The 12263-nt window shown below is 42.8% G+C and overlaps 1 protein-coding gene across 4 annotated transcripts in view; it reads left to right on the top strand.

The window, feature by feature from the left end:
- The window catches only part of adarb2 (adenosine deaminase RNA specific B2 (inactive)), a 159087-nt gene that overhangs the window by 139779 nt on the left and 7045 nt on the right, over window positions 1-12263 (top strand). For all 4 annotated transcript variants that reach the window (XM_053858334.1, XM_053858333.1, XM_053858335.1 and 1 more), the window contains exons 6-8: window positions 2580-2731; window positions 3849-4017; window positions 10302-10483. In XM_053858334.1, the coding sequence (XP_053714309.1) occupies window positions 2580-2731; window positions 3849-4017; window positions 10302-10483 (503 nt within the window). The remainder of the gene's footprint in view (window positions 1-2579; window positions 2732-3848; window positions 4018-10301; window positions 10484-12263) is intronic.

Consider the following 12263-nt stretch of genomic DNA (forward strand, 5'->3'; position numbering starts at 1 on the left):
ATGTCATATTTGCATGTTTGAGCTTTTGCCTCACAACAATGGCTGAGGAGATCATTTGTAAATGAATAATGGAACAACGTTTGTTGTTATGCGGATCAGACATTTTACTCAACACTGGAAGAGCGACTGGGAGGAAGGCATTGAGAAGACCCCGACTCACTAGAGGGATTACGTAACTCAGTTGTCCTGGAAATGTCTCAGTAGTTTCTTGAAAGAAGCTGAGGAGGTGTCTCCCGGTGGGCGAGTCGGGGCTTCTTTTCTTAGACTGTTGCCCGTGCTAGCTAACCTATGATACGAGGAAGAAAATGGAAGGATCGATTCAAAGTGGCTATATGAAAGAATCATTTGGTGGAAAAATAGATCCCAAAGACGATATATTCAACTGGCAAACTGTGTCTACTAGAGTTACTGCTTTCAGATATGACATACAAATGAATCAGAATCAGCTTTGTTGCCATGGTCAGTGAGGATTCCACCAACCAGGAAAGTGCTTTGGAATAACGTGCAGTCATGAACAAAAGCATAATGATAATAATATAATAAAAATAAACAATAACTGAAGTAACCAATCGATAAATAACTCACAAACAACAAGGGCTGATCACAAATTCATCAATCTGACGGCTGAGGGGAAGAAGCTGTTCCTGTGACGGGAGGTTCTGGTCTGGATGGACCGCAGCCTCCTGCCAGAGGGAAGAGGAACAAACAGTCCATGTAAAGGATGAGAAGGGTCGGCTCTGATCCCAGCTGCACGTCTCTGGGTCCTGGAGACACACAGGTCCTGAAGAGGTGGCAGGCTGCAACCGATCACCTTCTCAGCAGAACGCACAATGCGCTGCAGTCTGCTCTTGTCCCTGGAGGTGGCACTGTTGTACCAGACGGTGATAGAGGAGGTGAGGATGGACTGGATGATGGCCGTGTAGAACTCCACCAGCAACTTCGTCGGCAGTCGTAGTTTTCGTAGCTGCCACAAGAAGAACATTCTCTGCTGGGCCTTCTTGAGGGAGGGGAATGAGTGTGAGGTCATCAAACCCTGACAGAACAAGTCATGATGTCGGGAAAACAAACTATATGGAAATCAATTTTTGACAAATACCAAGCGTTATGCCACTAAGATGACAACAAAATCAGGCATGGAGACACTGCTGGACGCAAGAACCATTTCAAGAACCATCGATCAGAGCAGATGTTTTACTAATGACCATCAACTAATGAAACTTCCAACCATTAACACGAGCAATAATATTGTTTAATATATATATATTAGCATTATCCACCATTAGCTTACTATCGTGCGTCGTCTTCTTTGTGCCCTCTGGTTGTCCACATTATTCTTTGCTCTGAAGAACTGTCCTATCTTCGCTCCATAATTCTGTAAAGCTACAGTCGTTGAAGCCTTTTTTTTATTGCCTTTCTACGGGCTCAAGTCTAAGAACAGAAACTCATCCATTGGGATCGTGAGAACGTGAGCAAAGATATCCTCAGACGTCATGACTATATGCTACATGTCCCCACCTTTATCCCAGCCACTTACAGGCAGTCACGCCTTTGTCTGGGAGAAAAAAAGTCACTCCACTCCGTTGTGTTCTGCACCGTACAGTTCCGTACATTCTGGGTCTTGTAACTGACTTCTACACCCTGAAGCTGGATACTGAGGTTTTTTTTTTCTCTTGACTCAGTCAGACATGTCATGAAAGTTTGTATCCAATGAATGGAAGGCATCATCACTCCTGCTCCCTGACAAGGTATATGTGGTTGAAAATAAATGAGAGAAAGCAAGAGTGCTGTTTTGCCTCAGGTGTGAAACATTTTGTTTGTGTAAAGCAGAGATAAATTGTCTCTCGGTGGTGGTAGCGGCTGCCATGAAGGGCCTGCTGCTAATGGTGCCTCTCCTACACCGGTGAAAAACATACGCACAGGAAAAGTTGAAGAATTTTTTATGAATATTTTTCCACCAGAAATCACAGCCAAAATAAACAGGCATTTTGATCGACAAATATGGACTATATATTTCATTGATTGAAAATGCCAACCTCCATTTTGGTCTTGATATTGAGAAATACATGAAACTAATGTGAGCAATAATTCATTTATTATTAGTATTATTAGCATTATTATTATTTTTATTAGTAGTAGTAGTAGTAGTATCATTATTATGTTGACTGGGGCCTGGATAGGATCATGTTTCATACGCTAGAATTTTTACATTTTTTTTAAGCTCATAAAAATTTAAGTCCAAAAGTCTCCCTGAGCTTTTTTTTTTTTTTCCAACGATTGTTTGCACCCATCGCTTTCTCCAGCTGACCTCGGTGATGGCTCTGATTTAAGCAGCAGCAGGTTTGCCCCTGGAGATATTTGCTCTGATGAGTAATGTCCACTCATCCAGCTGACAGCGAGAGAATGAACTGTGGTCCGATGGAGCAGCAGCGTCCATCTCTCTCTGTCTCCGCCTCACTTCATCATTCCTAAAGAGAAGTGGAAATCTATTTACTCTGCGGTGACGAATTGAGGCAGCGTTCTCATCTGTCCCCCTCCCTCACCTCCCCCCTTTCTTTCATTCTTGTTGTTTTCTTTCACAGCAAAAGGCCTGAAGACTGGGAGGAGTCGATATTCGTGCAGCACAGGGAGTTTGGCTTCAGGTTACGAGACAACATTCACTTCCACATGTACATCAGCACATCGCCGTGTGGAGACGGAAGACTCAACTCGCCCTACGAAATCACCTCAGATCGTGAGTTTCTCGGTTAAACAAAACGCAAGCAGTCCGCTTTATTAAACCCAAATTTTGTCTCACTGTCTGCATCATTTTGAGCCCACCTTCTTCCAACTCAAATGCGGCCTCTTCCAGTTTGAGTGAGGAGATTAAAAATGATTCCCTCAGACCTCCATTCGTGTCCTGTGATTGATTCTCAGCGATGATACACTTTAACTAGATTTTCAGCTGTTCAGTGGCTGTTATGAGAGAGTTACTGCTGCAGAAGCAATTGAGTTTGTGGGTTTTTAGACACGCAAAATGAGATTATTTTCTTCAATTTGACACCACATTAGAGCGATATCAATGTTAATCTGCTGCTAATGAATCACTTAATACATTTTGTTGTGAGTAATATGTAAGTAATAATACACTGGGAAGGATTTTACTGGTTGGTTGATATTTGAATGTGTATTTGAGGGAGTGCTATGTTACTGATGCTTGCGTGCGGTGCGTAAACAGGTGGGGAAATGGATCAGAAAAGGTTACGTCACAGCAGTGAGCAGAGGATGAGAAGTGTTTCATGGCTCAGATCGAGATACCTCCAGGTCTCCTGACAGAAGTCACTGTCATTCAAAGCCCATATTTATTGAGTAGACATCATCCTTCATTGAGATTTAATGAGGCTTCATTTTCCTATCACAGCAGAGCAATACACTTAGATCAGGAGCTCATTCACACAGGGAGCCTGAAGCTCAGTCCATGTCGCTGGCCAATCCAAAATAGTTCATTTTAGCTATGTTTATTTGCTTCGTGTACATGCTGTTAATGCTCCTCCTTCACTAGGCATTCCTCCACGTGTGGCCCTTTTTACAAGCTCTTGTGAGCCACATTTGGCCTGCAGGCCTTGAGTTTGACATGTGGGAATTGAGTACTCTGAGTAATTATTCATGTACTACCTACTGATGGAGGGAAAATTCAATGGTCTAGTTGTGAAGAGTCCTCACTGGTCCTTCTATGTCCAAGATAAATGCCAACACAACCACGTCTACTGGACGTAGAACAGCCTCAATTATCAATTACTCTACTCTAATACTACTACTCTACTGAACACTGCAGGTCATAAATAAAGGAAGTATGTGTGTGTGTTTGCCAGTACACAGTAGCAGACATCTCATGAAGAAGCACCGCAGCCACCTTCGGACCAAGATCGAGTCCGGCGAGGGGACGATACCAGTGAGGAGCAGGGGCCAGGTCCAGACCTGGGATGGTGTCCTGCAGGGGGAGCAGCTCATCACCATGTCCTGCACCGACAAACTCACCAGGTCAGTCACCTTATTTTCTCTGTTCCGTGTCCTGTTTCACCACCTTTTGTGCGCTCATGCTGACCTCTATTGAACTGCTGGTTGCTATTGCACTGAAGGCATTGAAGCAGGGGACTGTGGTCTCATGAACCGAGGACGCTTGCCGTTCCTCTCTTGCTTGTGAGCCCAATGCTTCAAGATTGGATCTAATTTCTTCCTTGGAAATAACCCTCCTGACAACCATGGTCTCAGACTTAAAGGAGTGGGTCACATGACCCACCAAACAAGAATGTTGTTCCTTAAATGTTATGTATGGTCTCGTAGTCTGTGTTATTCCTCCGAATGTATCCCATGTCTGAGCACATCTGGAGCTCTGGCCGCACGGCGCGGTTGGTCCCCGCGGTCGGCGAGCAGACGCTTTATCTTTATTAGTCGATAATCTTTCTTATGAGAACTGAGCTTGTTCAAATCAGGCGTTTCAGTCAGGTGGAGATTTGTCTGATATTACCTGCGCGTGTGTTTTGTTGTCAGCTGCAACTATTGATTTCCCATATGTAGCCAGCGCGGCTAATCCCCTTCTAATGAAATAGAGCATTAATCACATCATTGTTTTAACCTCCACATCGGCAGAGGCTGAGGCCCAGAGATAACGCGTCCACTCGCCTGTTTGTGTGCTTTTACTGGCAGAGGCGGGTGGAGTGGCGAGCGCTGGTGTGAATCCACGTTCAGGCATGGAGTGTCTTGTCGCTCACACTCTTTGGGAATATGTTTATATATAATCACCCTAAGATGTCACACACACGTACGTTTACGTACGTGTGTGTGACATCACTGTCTTAAGTGATTTTTATTTTTATTTTTATTTTTATTTTTATTTTTATTTTTATTTTTATTTTTATTTTTAGCTTGACTTTTAAGTGAAATTACCCTTGAGGTTCATGTGTTACTGTTATCTATATAATAATTCTCTAGTTGTCTACCTGAATAGGGGGTTCATTGGGCCCACAGCCTGTTGTTCTAGTTTCCTTTGAGTAAGGCTCCTCACTCACTACTTTAGTGTCCTCAGTTAAGTGCGTGCACTTATTTCAAGATAAATAAGTGCACGTATATGACATAATCATCATCATGTTGTTATATATTATATATTATATTTTGTTTTATATAGGACTTTTTTATTTACTTTACAATTTTGAGTGTTTGTTGCACAAAATGTAAGTGAGATTTTGAGGTTAGTACTTTGAAGTAATTGAAGTCATACCTTCATTTATATATATATATATATATATATATATATATATGGCCCATATTTTCTTTTCTCTTGTCTTTTTTAAGATATTAACCATTTAAATAAATTTTGTATTGAAAGTCTTCCCCAAGTTTTACCAACCCAATATCCTGTGTGTTTTTGGCCTCCACATGAGTCATAATAAATGTTATAAATGTTAGTAAATTGTCGTCATGGTCCTTGGCAAAGGTTTGATAGGGACTGTTCTTATTATCAGACCTCACTAGGTGGCGCCCACACTTCATACAGTAAATCATTTGAGGCTTCATTACTATAGCTGTTCAAAGAGTAGAGCAGCAGGTGTCAACCAGTGGGTTCTGGAAGCGAGGCTTCGCGAAGCTTCGTCAGCCCATCGTAAATGGACCTAAGGACTCACTCACTCACTCGGCAAGTTAACAACTGTAATGATGCGGCACTGGGAGTGGAGCTTTTCCTCAGTGGTGAGGTCAGTGGCTGAGCTTTTGCATCATGACTGTCCACTCACATTTGGCCTGTTCTCCCACTCACAAGAGCGTGGCTTCATGTCTATGGGCGACAGAAGGACGTGTGATGAAACACCTCATCAGGAAGTGAACCCCAGATAAATCCTAGCGTGCGCTGGTCCAGGCACACACAGACAGAGGCAGTGAGAGGTGAACCCTTCTCCTGCTGTCGCTGCCGTTAATTCGACCAATTTGATTCAGTTGGCCGGGGCTGAGGGTGGTGTGATTAAATCTCGCCAGGTCACCAACTGAGGTGAAAGCAATTACTTTCCAAAAAAACGGAGTGACAGAGGAGACAGAGGGGACACCCTTGCTCTTCCAGCTCTCCCCCCGAAACCGTCCTCACGTCCTCCCCCGCCAGGCGGACGTCAAAAACACACTCTTTGTTTGGTTGTTTCTTTGTATCACTGCACATGAGCCGCGTCCGAGTCCTAAGTGAGCGGGTCACTGAGGGTCGCTTCATCTAGGTGAGAGTGGAGAGTGCTACTTGGAGGACTCACACACAGGGCTGTAATCTTCATGATCCCTCGATGCTCTTTTCGCCCTCTGCCACTCTCATTTTGCGGCCTCCCATTACTTTTTATTTCCCACTTCTTTTTGCTGCTGCGCTTTATTATAGTTTGTTCAGCCATGACCACCAGGGACCGAGAGGTTTAGGGACATATTTTTTTGTCTGATTTTGTCTTTATGGAATGTTTATTCATGTATTTTATTATTCTTTCATTGTGGGGTTTTCAAACATTTTACTCTTCCCCTCACTCTCAAACTAGACCCTCATATCCCCGACCCCAGAGGTGAGAATAAGCTAGGATCAGAGTCTGTTAAATGTTGGAACAGCTGTGAGGGGCCACATCTGGATTCAGATTTAAAATAAATAAACAGTAAATTAAGTTGTCATTCGAGCATTATTGTAAAACAAAAAACATTTTGGGTGATAAATTGATAGAAAATGTAAAAATTCAAATAAATAAATATGTTGGAGCTACATTTTGTTGTTGGTACTTTAGTAGAAAATATCTTGGAACTGACTGAAGGAAAACAAAAATGATCAGAATGGATTTATTTTGAAAAAAAATGGTATAAAATAGACATGAGAAATTAGAAAAAAAAGAAAGACAATATAATTTAATGGCCTACTCTTTACAAAACAGTGTCTTCACTTTCAGAGCCCACTAGATGGCACTCTCTGCTTCAAAATGTTCGGAATCAAGCAAACCATTTCAATGACACCTCACGTCATTTTTACACCTAGAGCGCCACCTGCTGAACTGTGAAAATGAGAACACCGTTTCATGAAACCTCATAAGTGCATCACGACTGAAGGACACAAAATAGGAAAGAAAAAGAAAATTAAGTCAAATAAATTTGGGGAAATAGTAACATAGACATGAAATGAATCCTGTGTGATAAAGTTACTGTAAATTAGTAGGCAATAACCCAAAATCCTGAGCAGCAGGACCATTTGAATGATGGACACCAAACCTCAAAGAGCATCAAACAATGTAAGACCTCTGTAGTTTTGCAGTTTGACCTCATGGGGGCTGAAAAAAATCTGGCACATCGGGTCACATTTGGCCCAGTTTAAGCCTTTTCTCACCCGTAACTGGATAAAGATAGAGGCTAACATTAGTTTATCAGTAAGTTTTGATTTTATTTCCTCCATAGATTTTCACCATAAAAAGATCTGTTGTAGTCCAGTAATGCTGTTGATTGAATGAGAAAATGGGTAAGTAACGATAATAAAACGAAAGTCTAGTATCACTGGTTTAATGCCTGTAAATTCCCCAGGAGCCACTTGAGTTGTTCTTGCTCATTTTTCCATAATCACATTAACCTGAGTTGCGGACTCACAGACGGTCGCTGGCGAGCAGCTCGGTGTGGAACGGTTCCCCACAGACCGGTCCGTAAAGCTCACCAAAGTGTTAAAGCCGGTAAGAAGTGTTGACGCCAGAGCGAGCCGCTTCCTCTGCTAATATTTGATTTGAAGATGACAGCTGGTTTTAATTGAGGGGCCTAAATGGCGCTCACATAACGATGATGTTCCCATTCCCATCGCAGTTTTATGCAGATGAACACATTACTTTAATGGTCGGCATATATCAGGGAGGGGAAGGAGGGGCGGAGTGACGAGAGGTCTCACTCTCGCACCAGATGGCTGTCTTTTCTTGCATGAGATTAGAAGATGGTCCTCATCCATGGTGTTGCTTTTGGGTGGAATTAATACTGCAGGCTGAAATGTTTCTGTTTCCACTGCACTTCAGGGTAGTGAGGATCTGACTCTGGTGGTGCCACCAAGGAGGCTGCTTTTCTCTTTTTAGGACGTGACCCAGGTGACGTTTGTGGGCAAAATACATAATATACCTCTTCTAGTTTTGACGCTAAAATATATCTACTTAAGGAAGAAGACAGTACTAATACAAGCCATTAACTGACTGCATAGATGAACAAGATCCACATGTGACACCAGTGCTGCTGGTTGCCCCATTTTTATCTGTAGTTTTGTTCCTTGTGGTGGAGCAGAAGCTCAGAAGAGGATTCCTCTGTTTCCTGTGATGGGTCACCACATATATAAATTATTTGAATTATCTGAGGTGTTCTGTGGATACCAAAAAAACTCCAGTAGAATTTCCGACAGGGGTCTCATAAGTGGGTCAACCACCGCCGCTGTCTTGTGACCTCACTGGCGGTACCAAACACCGGTGCCCTGCAGACTGAAGCGGTGGAAGCGGCTGGAATATCAGTGAATAATGAGGGATTTGTCAACAGTTTTTGAGGAAGTAGAGCAGGTTCATGTGAACAAAGAACTACTGCGAGAGGATGAAGTGTCTGAACGGATCAGGGATGGACGGACAACAACACAGTAATGTAAATGTAGTGTAAAACTCTCTTAAGAAGGGTCAATAGAACAAAACATATAATGTGTTTGGGTAAACAGTGGGACTTAGTCTTTTACCGGCCAGTATTGACACCTACTCACCCGAGTTTTTGACAACTTCTCTCTGCTGTTTTGATAGGTTGGTATGTTATGTAGAGCATTTGCTGTTGGTTTCAAAATGCATTAAAACGTTCATGGCAAAACAATCCTCCACACCAATGTTTGTGTCCTCATTCTTTAAACTTGCTTCACTTATTTCTAGTAATGCTGTTTGGATTTAGAAGAACAGGCTTCCATACTCACTGGCACGATCAGAACATGCAGCTGCCTTGCAACAGTTCAGCATTCCTCCTCTGATACTGAAGCTGAAGGGCTTTTTTACATCCATTCTGATGTTGCAGAGGAGCTACCTCCGGTGACATCACGATGGCTTGTTTTCGGTTCTCACTTCTCGCTTTCCGTTCTCTCTTTGATTCACTTAGAAGGAGCTTTACACCTATTTAGCGCTCCACCGTTCCAAACTGCATATTCATGCACAGTACCTGAGGCGCGTTGGTGACATCTCCAGTAAGATTTGAGAATATCCCGTTTGATGGTGTGTTTGATCTCAGCTGACCTCAATAACAGGTCAGGGAAGAATATAAGTGAGTGCCGACTCTCTGCCTCTTCATCTCCATGAAGGGCAGCAATGATAATAAACATGCTAATTATCACTTTCTCTCGGTAAATTAACATCTGCTGCTTAAATAGAGAGAGTCCAACTGTAGGTGGCTGGCGACCAGCTGGCTCCAGCATCGAGCCTGAGTGTGTCTGGCAGGACGAGCCCCTCAGTGATTGTGTGACACTGGTGCGTCCGCCGCACCCCCTCCCACCCATGATGGCGCTGCTGGTGTGCAATTGTCGGGAGTCCGCCCGCAGCCCTGCGCAGTGCATTAACCTCGGTGGCACTGATGAATGCACACATGCTAATGTGTTGCCGGCTGTAATGAATGCTGATGCACTGACCTTTGCCAGTGTTGTTGTTGCTGGTGATGATGGTTTGTGCTGCTGGAAAATGAAGAGAAGTGTGTTTGTGTGTGGGGCGGGTGGGGGGTGTCACGTCCCTCACCAAGATAATGATCAAATTGTCTCTACCTGTCATTGACGCTCTCACATTGCTCCCTCCCTCCGCTTGCATTTATTTATTTTTCTACATGCCCAGCCGCTGGACTGTCAGAACTGGCAAACATTTAATTTAATTTAATGTAATTTAGGATTTATTTCTCTTTATTCATTTATTTATTTGTTAATATTGTCTAATCCATATGGCTATGGTTGTAATTTTTTAATAAACATAGAAATGTAATTTAATTTAATTTAATTTTTTTCATTTGTGATATATTTCTCTTTATTTTTTCATTTATTTATTATTATTGTTACCTGATCCATATGGGCATCCACATTTTTTAATAATCTTTCATCAATTTAAACCTTTAATTTTATTCTTTCCCATGAAAATATCAGTTTGATTTTATTTTTTAATATATACGTATATTTATATATATATATATAAAATTTGTTTTTTGTTTTGTTTTTTTCTTTTGGGGAAAATGGGAATTTTTTTTTCAGTCAAATAATTGCCAGCATTTTTCACCTGAACCTTGTGACTGTCGTCCCATCTCAGGTGGAACATTCTTGGGCTCCAGGGGGCGCTGCTGAGCCACTTCATGGAGCCGGTGTACCTCCACAGCCTGACGGTGGGCAGCCTTCGACACACGGGTCATCTGGGCCGGGTCCTAAACCAGAGGCAGGAACGTCTCGGCCCACTTCCTGCAACGTACAGACGCAACCAGCCGCTGCTCAGTGGTACGACACACACACACACTGATGAAAACTTCAATGTATGTATCGATACTTGTTATACAAGTAAAAAATAACCAGATCCCACATGACGACTCCTCTACACTGTCACGCAAGACAACTGGAGCCTGAGATCCTACAATGAGCCATGATTTGAGTGGTGTCACGGCAGCCATTGCTGCTCATCAAGCCACGTAGGACACTTTTCATGAAAGATGAGGACAAAGACTCACAATCAGAGATGGTCTTCATGAGAGTAAATGCTGCTATTGTGAGATCACAAATGTCATTGTGGAACTTTGCATCAGTGTGGCTATTCTTGTGGTGGGACGCTGAAGATTCCTCAACCCTCATTTGCAACAGCACTGGTAATGTTAGGGCCAACTGCCGCCTTCTCTGTGTTTTCAACGCTTGTTTTTCTGCAAACTTGATTTTTTTTTTTTTTTTTTGCACATGGAGCTGGTGTTGAGCTCGAGACCAGGTTCTATATGTGACCCACCAAGTCATCAATGTGGCCTGTGACTGTCATTCGTTGAAGCCACATGATTGATGCAAGAAATGTTTCTCGTATGATCCAAAACTTGGATTGTCTTAAAGGTTGTGGCCTCTTGTGTGATTGAATTTGACACTCCGATTTGTTTTTGAAGAGGCAAACATATCAATTTTCTAAACAAGACTCAGGACTGAGAGTCCATTTTCCAACCAGCTTGTCTTTACTTACAATTCCTCATTATTATTGCAGAGGGTCACCAGAGGCTCCTGGTGGTCTGCACGGACCCTGACCTTGGACTGTGTCAGAAAGAATCACATGAATCCCAATTTCTTAAAGCTAACCATGAGAGTTGACCATTGTTCTTCAACTCACATGCCTGTTTCAAAATTGTCTGAGTAGCATCCACTCTGCATCGACCGTTAGCTATAATGCTACCTTAGCATGTCGCTGTGCTCGCAGGTTTATTGTGTTATTTGACTACTTGGCACGGTGGCGTGGCACATCTTACGGACGTCTTAGCCACCCTTTGAATGCTACTGGTGATGGTCCTGTCTCTTCCGATTCATCCATCGTAGTGGTTAGCTTTGCTGATGGTGACGTTCTATGACAAGGGGCAAGTTGAATTACCTACTAAAAGGCTGATGACTTAGTACAACTCAAATATATGTTAAATATAGCGCACTTATCACTTCGCTTAAGTGTCTCGCCATCAACTACGGCAACATGTATCAATATTTTGTAGCTCAAAAAGGTTTTACTACTGAGATCAGAAATAGCCTCCACTGTAGTGACTAAAATAAATAAACCCTTACATGACTACAGTGGCAAAACAGATATTTTTTCAAATGACATTTCGGGTTGCCTGATGATCGCAAAGTTTCTGACAAGCTAGCACTGATGCAACTGATGAACTTTGAGTCTTCCTTTTGGCCATTAGCTAATACAACTCTTGAGCTATGGACGTTGTTTTGTTGATGTGCTATATGGGTGTTCATTAGTCCTTGGTGGAGGTGTGCACTCTCTGAGTGCGTCACCAGTCAATGTTATTTTAGCATTAAACCTTTGTTAAACCATTGTTTCTGATTTGGTGGCTTCCTGGTGGCGCTAAAACTCTACTGAATGTGTGGGACTGTGTGGCCCCTCTCCGAACTGTCACTTATTCCCACCCGCAGCAGCCTCTGTTGGAGGAAGGAAGTTGAATGAAGGAGGAGAGGGAAGGACGTGGGACAGACAGCAGAGACGGCCCTACACCAAATCAATACAATCACAGTCCTTATCGGACAGACATTCATT

Source organism: Synchiropus splendidus, chromosome 3 (assembly GCF_027744825.2).
Source record: "Synchiropus splendidus isolate RoL2022-P1 chromosome 3, RoL_Sspl_1.0, whole genome shotgun sequence".
Taxonomy (NCBI): domain Eukaryota; kingdom Metazoa; phylum Chordata; class Actinopteri; order Syngnathiformes; family Callionymidae; genus Synchiropus; species Synchiropus splendidus.